This window comes from Apus apus, chromosome 16 (genome assembly GCF_020740795.1).
Source record: "Apus apus isolate bApuApu2 chromosome 16, bApuApu2.pri.cur, whole genome shotgun sequence".
NCBI lineage: Eukaryota > Metazoa > Chordata > Aves > Apodiformes > Apodidae > Apus > Apus apus.
This window is the reverse complement of record NC_067297.1, coordinates 11,161,634-11,174,031: the sequence shown is the minus strand read 5'-3', so window position 1 is coordinate 11,174,031 and position 12,398 is coordinate 11,161,634. Positions and strand designations below refer to the sequence as shown.

The following is a 12,398-nucleotide window of genomic DNA, read 5'->3' as shown; positions in this document are numbered from 1 at the left end:
TGGACATGCATGAAAACCAGAATCACACCCAGCTCTTCATCCGTTTTAACTGTACCCTGGTACAGAACCAGACCCTGGTTCTCCAACTCCTCTGCAAGCACCTCATAGGGATGCAGCCTGGTTTCACCTCAGTATTTTTGAATTCCAGCATAAAAGCAAGGAGAAGCTCTTGAAGGGAAGGTTTAAAGCAAACCCCATAAATGGCATCCTGCATGTGCTTACCCTGGGCTTTGCAGTTTTCCTTGTGTGTGTTTTTCTTCCAGGCTCAGAAGCTCACATTTTGCTTTCAAACACAGAGCCCACAGACTATGATTTCCAGATGACTGCTTCAGGAAGGGGGGAGGAAAGTCCTACCAGGCTGTCTTTCATGGCTGACTGAGCAGGAATCTCCTGCCATAGAGATGAAGGCCCCCTCAGAGAACAACTCTCCAGGTAGACAGCAGGTAATTGATCCTGCTCATGTGAACAACATCTTGTCATTTTTCAAACACTTCGAGGAAAGAAGGTGAATATCTTTGGTGCCAGGAGTCTGGAGAATATGCAAAATCACTGGTATGGCAGGGCAGGAAGAACAGCTCTTATTCTTGTACATCCAGCTGGCAAAACACTGAAATAACAGACCCAGACCAGGGGCACTGGTGCTCAACTTGGTGCACAAGTACATGTCCTCTGTGTTTATTGCTGTATTTCAGCCAAACCTTAAAATAAAAATGGGTCTTTGCAACCTCCTCAACCAATGCAGAGTCATTCAAGTGGCCTCCAGTTGTGTTTGGGGCTGCGAGGCACCTTGAAGGAACCTGCCAGCCCATTGCAAAGCCAAAAAAATTCATACAGCAAGGGCCAAGCTAGCTATGGGGACAACGCTCTCTCCACCCCTATGAAAACAAGGCCACCAAATGCCACCTTGCTCTCTTCTTTCTTGCTAAGAGTGTGGCAGAGTCCTGGCCTTCAACACAGCAGGTATTTCACATAGAACAGACACAGTCCCATCAAAGTGGGACAAACCACTCAGCGGTGCCACGGATCCACGGCAGATGCAACATACAAAATTAACCAGGTTTGCTCGGAGCCTGCGCTCGCAGGTGAACCAAAGGGACCCCAGCAGGCGGTAACTCAGCACAGCCAGGCAGCTAAATAGGACTTAAAAGCTTTTGAAGCTGCAAACACTGGAATGAACTGGGGCATGAAATTAATTTTAACTGCACTGAATAGGAGATAGGCCATAAAACTCCATGAAAATAAGAGACCGGTAACGTTTTAGTAAGAGCAGGAATCCTCCCTGTAAGGTCCCAGTCAGCTCTACTAGCGTAAGTGACTCATCCCAGCTGAAAAGCAAAGCAAACAAGCAGGAAGAATGAAACTCGTGTTGCAAGGCAGAGAGGATCCTGTAGAGAAATCAAGGCATCCTGGCTTGGTGATATTCAAAAGCCTTCCCACTGACACTTGCAAACATTCAACTGAGAAAAAAAGTCCACCCTCTGAAAAGTTTAAAAGAAAAAAAAAAAGCTATTTGTGAATAGTAACAGCCTGGTCATTCTCCTGAGCCCAGGTGTGAGGCTCCAAACCAGCTTCATGTGGGAGCAGTTTCTGTTGAGCACAACAGAGCCAGCATGCAATGAGGTTCTGTGCATGGACTCACAACCTCCTGCTGTCCTGGTGCCTGCTTGGATATCTGTAATTAGAGACTGGGTATTATGAAAATTTTCTTCCCTGAGAGGGTTGTCAGGCACTGGCATAGGGTAGTGGTGTTGCCACCATCCTTGGAGGGAGTTAAAAGCCGTGCAGATGTGGTGCTGAAGGACATGGTTTAGTAGTGGCCTTGGCAGTGCTGGATTAATGGTTGGACTCTATGATCTTAAAGGTCTTTTCTAGCCAGAACAATTCTGTGATTTTCCAGCAACCTGCCAAAAGGCTTTTTCATCATGGCTCAATCTGCATAGGGTGAAGTTGTTCAGAAGAATGTGCATCCAATTACACCTTGGCAAAATATAACCTGTGGGGTCCTGGCTGGTGTCTCCCAGCAGCCTGAGGATTTACTCGATATCCTACCAAAACAACCACCTCCAGGCTATGGAGCAGAAGATGCTCTTCTAGAGCAGAAAGGCACAAACATTAAGAAAAAGGAAAGAACAAAAAATTATTTTCAAATGCAGAGAAGTTGTAGGTAGGATTCGAACATCCAAGCACGACTTGGTAAAAACACCCCGAATTATTTGCTTGGAAGAATCACTGAAATCTTTGGTTTCTATCTGCCCCCCAAGCATCCAAAGGCCCTTTAAAGTGCAGCAGGGACACAGGAGATGGGAGAACAGGACACATTGATTTCTTTGCACATCAATCAACAAGTAGCAAAGTGCAGTTCAGACCCCAGGGCCTCTGAGACAGGCCCATGGTCAAAAGCAGCAAACATCTGGAGCCCAGATTGCTCAAGGGCCTTTCACTGACCTAGATGGGTAAATGCACTTGGCTGGCACCGATAACCAGCTAAAGGCAGCTAATTGCCAGGTTTCTGGAAGGAGGAGACGGAGGCTTTTCATTAAAACATGTGGTTTCCTTTCCCTATTTTTGCAGCACTAATGACAGTAAACATTAACCCCAAGCTGCCTGTTCCAACCTCACCTTGGTCTATCACCACCACTATTCCAGCCACCTGGGAGCACCGCCTGCTGCCTGGGGCTGGGATAACCCTGTGGATGCCCACAAAGGAAGGGATGGAGAGGAGTGTCTGCTCTGTTGGCACAGGAGGCTGGTTTGATGGGGCTTCATGTCTCATTACAGGTTTCATTCTGACCTGCACAGTCAGTTCCCTCTCATTTGCGCTTGTCTTTTGGGCAGCAGCTAAGGACAGGAAATCGTTTAAATCACAGGAAAACGTGATCACAAACCCACAAATATCGGTAGGAGAATGGAGAGTGGACGAAGTATCTGGATATACTTTTAACTCATTCTTTCAAGGACAAAACTAGCCATCAGCTTGAAATTGCCACCTTCAGCACCTGGCTTGTGACGGCTGTGGAGCCCTTCAAGAGATGAGGGGCATCAGGGACCCCAGATTTCTCAGCTGCAGGAAAGGAATCATTTCCCACTGACTTCTCCTTCTGCTTGCCCTCCCCACCCACCTCCAGAAGGTAAGACTCCTCTGCCCCTGAGACACAGGCCACAGCAGCACCTTGGGTTTACTGACAGCACCCAGGCCAACACTGAGCACCCTAACATGACCCTCGCACAAAGAGTGCCAGTGCCCAGCACTGGAGGTGAGACTGCTCAGGGACCTTCTGAACCCTGCGGGAATCAACAGGCTTGGGGTGACTCTGGGGTTGCATGTTTGACAGGGAGCACATGGCCTGGATGACACAGGGAGCCTTGGGTGCAGCAGAAACCAAGTGGGGTCACCTCAGCAAACACTCCTCCTTCCCACAGCCCTTGGGGATAGACAGCACCCAAACACCACCAAGCACCCACCACATTCCCCTGCAGAAGAGCAGACAACAGAGGTACATGAACTCTTTCCCTGTAATTCCCTTGGCATCAATTAACATACCACTGAAAAGCAAATTATTATTAACTTTTGTTAATAGATCATTAAAGATGACTATTGCCAGCTGACCGAGCCCACACCAAAACAGAGACACTGCAGGCAGCTCAGAGCAATCGTCGGTTCATTCAAAGCAGAGAAAAGTTTCAGATCTGGTTTGACTATTTAAATTTCCAACAATGATCACAATTATCACTAATCTCATTATCTCTTTTATTTCTTCTATGTTCATGAAGTCACTGTGGTTATTAAATGCAGGTTGATGATTATATCATGTATTGAAGTGTTAAGTCAAATAAGATGATTGCTAAGTCTCGGTAAGTATCTTTGACATAACCAGTTGTTATTAGACATTCAAGAGGTGCTGCATGAAAATCTAAATATAATTGCAGCTTTTCATTTTATTGCATCTTTCCTGCATGCAAACACACACACACGTGATAGCAGCTGATTTCATACTTCAGTATATGTGAAACTCAGAAAAAAGTGCCCGAGATGAGCAGTTTTGGGTAAAACACCTTGAGAACAGGCAGGACTTATGTCCACACCCCTGAAAAAAAATCTAATAGCACCTTCAGCACCCATCTGAAGCTCCAGCCCCCACCCGCTGGGCTCCTGGCACTGCTCCTAGAGCTGGGTTGTGCCTCAGGCACCCAGAGGAGTGAAACACCAGCTCTAAAAGGGTGCTCACGATTCCTCAGCAGCTTTAATCAGGGTCTGGGAATGAGCTGGCATCCCTCCCGCTCCAGCCTAATGCTCAACCTGACATTTCAAACAGCCTTTATTGCCACGTACTTACATTTTAATGTTTTCATGGTATTGCCTGGTGTCTGAAGGCTGGTTGTATAATGGCTGAAATAAATAAGAAAAATGAAGGCATAAATGGTACTGTCTGACATTTAGAAACCTACAACCCATCAGAAGCACTGCTGCCTCAGTGCAGGGTCCCGTCCCTCCAAGCAGTGCCAGCCCAGGTGCCCGTCTCCACACCCCCAGTCCCTCTCCCTGGTAGTACTGGAGGGTGCTGACTCCTGGAGTTCCGGTGACTCCTGGTGCATCCCAGCAGAGCCCGTGGGAGGGCCAGCAGCTGAGTGAGCTGGCTCAGAACAGGCAGTTTGTGCTGTAACGCACATAAAGCAGCCCGAGCAAGTACGTGGTTGTTACTCAGTGACTGACAAACGCAGCGCGCTGCTCGGGAACATACGACACGGGGGAGGTGAGGGGAACGTGAGGAGACAGCCTGTGTGTGCCACCCATTGTTACGGCTACACGGCAAAATCCCACAGGAGGCTGAGCACAGGCAACTGCAGGCAGGACAAGTCTTCACCTCCACGGTTCCCAGCAACGTCTGGAGGCTGTTGGCCCCTGGACATGTTGCCACAGTCCCACAGCACCCATGTGTAGAGTGATGCTCTTGTCCTTCACCCAGGAGGTGAAGGACTGGGCTCAGACAGGACAAGTGTTTTGCCCAGGGTTGCCCTTTGGAGAGCCCAGCAACCATGGCTGTCTCCAACATCAGATGTGAACACCCATCAGGAGGCTGCTCTGCCCCCCTGCACCCTCAATGGGGATGTGCTAGGGTCCTACACAGGGAGTCCAGGAGAGCTGGATCCATCCCTAGTTGCCCTTGCCATGGCCCAACCATCATCAGCAACTGGGCACCTAACGAGCACAGCTCCTGTCCAACCATGGAAACATTGCCCAAGTTTTCAAGCAGTTCATCCGCAAACTTCCACTGAATCAGTCTAAAGGGGGACACAGCCAGGTCCTGGTTGAAGGCAACATCCAGGCCATGGCTACATATAAACCAGCTCACCTTCCTACAGTGGTCATCTGGCTGCCACTACACTCTGGGTCCACTCAATTTCATCCCAGATTAAACACAGGAAAAGAGCAAAGCATCTGCTGAACATCTGCTCAACCAGGTGAGCAGCACTGGAGAGGACAGGACCTGCAAGCACAGGTGGGTCCCTTTTTCCTCCAGTTTGGAGAAGGTGTTATTCTCACCTCCTCCATGGTATTTCCCCATCACCATCACAGGTGCTTGGCACAGAAACTTGTTTTTCCACACAGCCAGCTGGTCTCTGTCACCCTGTAAAAAGCAGATCCTGCCTCACCTCTTCCCTGCTACACACTGGGAGAGCCATATCCATCTGTACAGAAAGGAGACCAGGCACAGATCTCCCTACTGGCTGCAGCCCATCACCACTGCATCTTGGCACCAGGTGGTCATCACCTTTTTCTGGTTGCCCTTGGACATGTCCCTCTTTGCTAGGAAAGCACATGCAATCCCCAGGTGGTGGAAGAGACACACAGAGGAACCCAGGCAAGACAGAGGTGGCAAGATGAACCACCACATCCCAGGAGGGCTGCGGGGCTGCCAGGAGACACCCCAGCAGCACCAGGGCAGACGAGAGGACAACAAGCATGTCCCCCAGAAGGAGATGTTCTCAGTGGTGTCCCTTCCCCAGGGATATTGCTTTCATGAATCCTCTCAGAACTGCTGGTCCAACTCCAGGCTTAGAGCTGGCTGTGTGCTTCACGCTTGGAAAGCTCAGAGGAACACAGACATCTGTCTCATCACGTAGCTGGCGAGAGGCAGGTCTGCACCATGGAGAAGAAATCAAGCTGCAGCTCTGGAGCATTACCTCCACAGCCACCCTGGAAAAGCTGGACTGGAGGAACTGCTAGGTGGCCTTGACTAGCAACTGCCTCTTGGAAGAGGACTGCATCAATTGGCCATACTGAAAAATAAAAGTGTCTCTCTTCCCTCTTTGCTCATAAAAATCAAAGCAAAGAAGCTGGCACGTGCCAAGTCACAGAGGCCTTCCTGTGGGAGAAGGTGGTGGAGTAAATGTTTGTGCCTGGGTTAGAAGCTGCTCATGAGCACATGAATATCACAGATGCCCTGATGCCACTTGGCTCACCACAGGCTGCTGATTCTGTTCCACAACTACTTATCTATGATATAAACAGCCACTTACATTCTTAGTTAGCAAATCTAAGTGTAAACAGCCAGCCACTGGAACACATCACTTCAAAAGAAATGAGCAAACATTAAAAAATAAGAAACTCTGGGACTCAAAACCAAGACCCACATGACACCAGCATCTCAAAGAGATTTCTGTCTGCACAGAACCTCAGCACTGCACCTCAGCCCTCACAGTGGAGCAAGCCCAGAAGACCAGTTCTGAAACCTACCCCATAAAGAACACATCCTCACAGACTAAATAGTTTAAGAAACTTGATTCTCAACAGGTTGGGGACTGAGAAGCAGCATTTTCCCTCAGAGCCATCCACAACCTGCACAGAATTACAACTTTCTCAATGAGCAAGCAGAAGGAAACCTGGCAGATCAGATGGGTAAGGTGACATGTTCAAACATCCACAGTGTTTCTCCAGGGTAAGGGACATGTAACTCATTTCTCTGGGGGATGACATTTAAGAAAAACATAATTGCAATGCAAATCTATTACTGGAAAAAACCTTGGATATACTGAAAGCTCATTAAAAATAAAACTGAATTGAAAGTCTCAATTGCTTGCTGGCCACTGCAGTGTTCAGAGCACACATCTCAATGACATTTCCCCCTGGGGAAAACATGGGGTCATTTTTAAAATGGTCCCACTACGTTGCAGGGATGAAACAAGCAAAGTCCTGGTTTACCAAGTCACAACCTCCTCCTGACCCACAGGGGAGCACCAGCTTCCCAGGACCTGAATGGGATCCCTGCTTCCTAGGGACACCTGGGCAGGGGTGATACCTACCACATGGACCAGGAGCTGAGTCCCAGCAGCTGTGACCAGGCGGCTCACCAATGTGTTCTGGAGCAGCAGGGGCTCAGGTGGGAGCCAGGGAAGAGGAGCAGGGACACTAAAAACATCAGCAGGCAGCATGCAGAGGCACCAGCAAGGGACAAAGGGATTGTGGTACAAATCTGCATGTTTAAAACCTTAGGAGCACAAAAATGAAGATCCTCCAAAAAGGATCAGGCACAAATGACACCTCCAAGACAAAAAGTGCAGGGCCAGCCCTTGTAAGGTCAAAGCAATGAGAAGCCAGGAATCAGCAACACTCACTGCTTCCTTGAGACATACAACCCAAGGACACCAGTTTCAGTGAGGAGCTTGTAAGCCTGAAAGCTTAGAGGGAACTGTTCCTAGCAGAGCTGGGCCATCTCCCAGGAGCTTCCAAGTTGAGGGGAAACCAATGACACAGACCCAAAACTCCTCGGTAAACCCCTGCTTATGCTACACTGGATCATCCTCCTCCTTCCAGATAACACTACAAACAGCCTCAACAAGCCCAGCAATGTGCTCAGGCAATAAGATTTCTTTCTTCACTCAAACACAGACCCTCTAGAGCAACCTGCTGCAGGAGGACAGGATGCAGAGCCCCACCGTGGCACCTCTGCCCATTCATGCCAGGACAAGTCTTTGGCTCTGTCCTGCCAGCAGCATCCAAGACCTTGCAGCACCTCATGCTCAGAGCTGCCATTTGCCAGTGCTGTGGTCACCTCCAGCCTCTCTGCTGTGACTAAACCCTTTGCACCGTGTCCTCTTGCCCAGCTACCCAGCAGATGTGCATCCGTCACCATCACTGCTGCACATGCAATAACCAGAGCTCTCTGAACAACTAAAAGCAAGAGAAACCCACAGCAATCCAAGACCATGCATTTGGGTGACAGCCACCACTGCTCCTTGCAGAGTTCTTGCAAAGGCTTAGCACCAGCCTGACCCAACCTCCCTGCAAGAGACCACTAGGGCTCCAGGGCTGCTGCGTGTCACGTGTGACATGGTGGAGCAGGTGTGCACATCAGGCAGAGCGTGCAAAGCTGCTCTCCTTCCTGGACCTGCTTCCTTTCCAACTCAGAAGAAGATCTGACTATTCATCTCAGCTCCCAGAGGCCATCAGCAGGTTCTGGGTGCAGTTTTGCCCGACACAGTGTGGGGGTTGGGCCTTAGGAAGTGTCTCTCTCTGGGCAGACAGATGAAAGTCTGCAAGACACATGCAGAGCCCAGCCGGGGTTTTGCAGGGTTTTCTCAGCAGAGGTTTCCCTGCCCTCCAAGGAGTAAGGCAGGGCAACAGAGGAAATGTTTTACCTATGCAGCATCAGCACCCAGGGACAAAGCATCAACAAACAAAAAAATGAAAAAAAGGAAGAGGGAAAAAAAAAAAAAAGAGATTGGGGGGGCAGGAAAGGAAACACAACATCTTTCTGATGAGGAAGCACCAACCCCAGGCTCTGCCAATCTTCAGAGCAGAAAGAGAGCAAAGGGTTTGACCCTGGTGACTCAAAGGGAAAATAACGAGCGCTACCTCCCCAAACAAGGAAGTGGGCTTTGACACGTAGCACTGAGCACTCATCCCTTGTGACCTCTCCCTTACGCACAGGGGGGAAGACAGTGATTAGTGCCACCTCCACAAGGCAAGTTCAAATTGCAGCTGATGAGGACTGTGACCTGCCCACTCCTTCTACTGCACCATCAGACCACAACTGTCCCGTTCCGACCCTTCCATGCATGGTTGCAGACACACTGTTTCCCAGCACCCGCCTCCAGGACTCGCCTCCCCAGGGGTTGTTTTCAGCCACCTCTCCAGCAATCAGTTGCTTGACTCACCGCTAGATTTTGCTGGATGAGGGGGCAGCACCAAACTGACAACTTAGAAGTTGTTTTTCTCAGCTTCCCTGTGCATGAGGATGCAGCAATAGGATGCATGTGAGCCCCGATACCCTCAGCCTGTTGCAGCTGTGACCGGGTTGTGCTTCCAGAGCACCCTCCAGCACCCTTCTCTGTTCCAGCAGGGTGGGACAGAGGACAGCAGCACCCATTCCTCCCAGCCAGCACCATGCAGCTGGCCAGGCAGTCCTGCAGTCCCGGTGCCAAAGTCATCAGTATCCCGAGGGGAGGCAGACTGTGCCGGAGCCCCTTCTGCCACCCAGCTCCGCTGCAGCATGTGAGGAAGGAGCCCAAGGGTTCAGGTTCTCCAAAGACAGCTCTGTGTGTGTGTCTGCCTGCCTTTCAATACTCATCTCAGCCACTCTGCTTCCTGCCTTGGTGCTGTGCCATGAGAGGTCCAGGCCAGCAGCACACTTCCTTCTGACAGCTTAGACACACATACACAGGGTGACATGCTTGTGCTCAGGGACCTCTCCAAACCTGACCCGGTTCCCACTCCCCACAGCAAGAGGTAACACTCACCAGCTCCACCTGTGGACCCAGTCCTTCCAGGATCCGATGGGCAGCCTCTGCCTTCTTCTGCAAAGAAGAAAGGAGGGAGAAGTTATTTCTGCCACAGGTTACAGTCACAGCCCTCTGCTCCAGCCCTCCCCCTGGGCTAAATACCCTTCCAAAACCTCTGCAGAGCCGCCACAAATCCCACCCCTGCCTGCAGGTGGAAAGGTTCATCTCAGCTCCTGGACCTGCAGAAAAACCCCATGGGTGAAGGGCTCCGGCGCTTGAGCTATCACGACCTTAATGCATCAGAGCTCTGCCTGGGAAGTGACCCGAATCTCTGACCCCTCTGGGTGCCAGGCCAGTGGGTAGCACCCAGTACCTCCGAACAGCTGCTGGGTGAGCGGGAGGGCGGGCAAGCTGGCAGGCAGGCAGAGATGCCCTTTCTAGGATTCATTGCTTCATGAGCATGTGATCGTTAGGTTTGAGCTGCCCTTGGCTCCTCGTCTTGCTCTCGCTTCCCTCCCCTCCCCGCTCCAGAGGAGCCTTCTCTGCTCCCTCCCGCCCCCGGCCAAGCTACCTAGTGCTTATTAGAGAAAAAAAACAACCACCCAGGAACACGTGTCAAGGGCTGTGCAGTGGTTACTAATTAAACAAGGCTGAAAAAAAACATAACCCAAAACAGAAGACATGGGTTGGCTGCATCAAGAGTCTAAATAAAAGATGACATTTTCAGTAAACAGCACTTCCTCGCAGAGCCAGGCTTTTCAGGGGGGTTACTGACAGCCCGATGAATCCAGCTCACTGGATGCTGCCGATCAGCCATGGGGCTCAGCCAAGAAAGCCAAATACCTGCAGCAAGGGGGGGTGAGGAGATAGATTTTCAGAGGCATTTGTTCAACAAAATTGGTCATTCTAGCTATTTTGGGGTAGGGGGGATAGAAAATCCACAGCTGCCTAAAATACGGGTGAAGCTTCCCCAGAATTTAAACACGGGGGAAGAGGTTGGGGGTATGACCTGTTTTTGAAGCACATTCAGCATTTTAACCCATAGAACACTAGAGCCTTGCTGGAGCTGCAGGATGGGAGCTGAGCCCCAGAGTTACGAAGCTGAGCTCTGGGCTTTGGCAAACCCTGACTGAAGACCCCCCTTGGGGCTCGGAGGGGATTTCAGCTCCAGGGGTCTGGCTCACACTGCTCTCTCACACCAGGCACCTCCCACCTTCACACTGGGCTCACAGTGGGATGAGGAGTTTCCCAAGGTCTCAGCGCAGGGGGGTTTGGCTCACCAAAAGCTGGCACATCGCCCTGCCGGCTTGCCCTTGCGTCTGCCCAACTCAGTGGGTCTCCTAAAGCTTCACCCACCTCCCTGCCCACCGCTGACAGGTCCTCAAAAGCACAGATGCATCTGGTAAGTGTGTCAGTCCCTTACTGGGGCTCTGCACACCCATGTGCAGTCTGATCTGCCAGCATGAACTTTCACAGCATTGGCCCCGGGAGCAGCCAGTGAGTCACTGAGCCCGCAGCCTGACAACACAGCCACAGCCTGGCTGCAACCACCCCCAGGTGCCTCAAAACCCATCCCAGGTGCTTCAGCGTGACCAGAACATGTTTCCAGCTCCTCTATTTACTGCACACTCAGAAGACGCTTCTTTGCAATTTAGAAGCAACTTCAAGGATGCCAGGAGAGATGTAACCACCAAGCACAGCTGCTCTGGCACCATCCCCACACACCCACAGGGTGTGGGCAGCAGCCCTGCTGTTAATGCATCCCCCTGACCATCCACAAGGCTCCTGTGCAGCAGACCTTGGGATTCACAGATGTCACCATCACTGCATGCACCTCACAAGCAAGGACACACATACACACACACACACAGAGAAGCAGAGCAGGTAGTGATGCTGTGGCAGAGCCTGAAACGCAGCTGGAGCACGTCCCAGCAAGCTGCTCTGCCCCTCTGACCTCTCCCATGTCCCTGCGCCATCCCAGGAGGACCATGGGCAGGGAGGTATCTCAGATGCCTGGCGCTTCCTGCAGCAGGAAGCATCAGCTTATCCAGATACATTCTAGCGCATACTTGGGACAAAAATCAGCACCTTGATTAGTCGCAGGCAGCATAATTGTGGGGCAGAAGATTGCAGCCCCAGCTCAAGGCAGCTGGTCCCACCAAAGGCCCATTCTCCTGGGTACCAGCGTTGGTGAAAGGTGTCCTGGCAGCAGTGGATGGCACAGCCAGGAACCCACGATGCTGGAGGCCCGTGTGTACAATGCGATTAACTTCGAGAAAAAGGCAAGTATTTTCAGCTGCTGCATTTGCCATGTTTAGACAACTTAATGAGACAACCCAGAAGCAAATCACCGTAGGCAGAACGTGTGGCAAATCAAGAAGAATGACATAATTTGTCTTGCATTAACCAACTGTAATGTACACGTCTCCAGAACGAAAGATCAGGAGGGGAAGCTATTCCGAGCACGTCATATCTTTGTACGTACACAAAGAAATGCCTCTATCTTGAAAGCTGCCCAATTAACACTTGACACCCACTGTAATTGCTGATGCTCTTTGCTGCATTTATCAGATCATAGCGGAACTGTAATGAGCTGTCTGAAAGACCTCGCAGACTGAGGTGAGAGCTAGCGGCAGAATTGGGAAGGATGTACCACTACCAGAAGGTTCCCACCATGC

At 50.7% G+C, this 12,398-nt stretch overlaps 1 protein-coding gene across 15 annotated transcripts in view; it reads right to left on the bottom strand.

Annotated features, from left to right (window-relative positions):
* NCOR2 (nuclear receptor corepressor 2) overlaps positions 1-12,398 on the bottom strand; it is a 235,548-nt gene that overhangs the window by 91,212 nt on the left and 131,938 nt on the right. For all 15 annotated transcript variants that reach the window (XM_051633721.1, XM_051633729.1, XM_051633730.1 and 12 more), the window contains exons 7-8: positions 9,739-9,795; positions 4,335-4,387 (exon numbers count right to left, since the gene is read on the bottom strand). In XM_051633721.1, the coding sequence (XP_051489681.1) occupies positions 4,335-4,387; positions 9,739-9,795 (110 nt within the window). The remainder of the gene's footprint in view (positions 1-4,334; positions 4,388-9,738; positions 9,796-12,398) is intronic.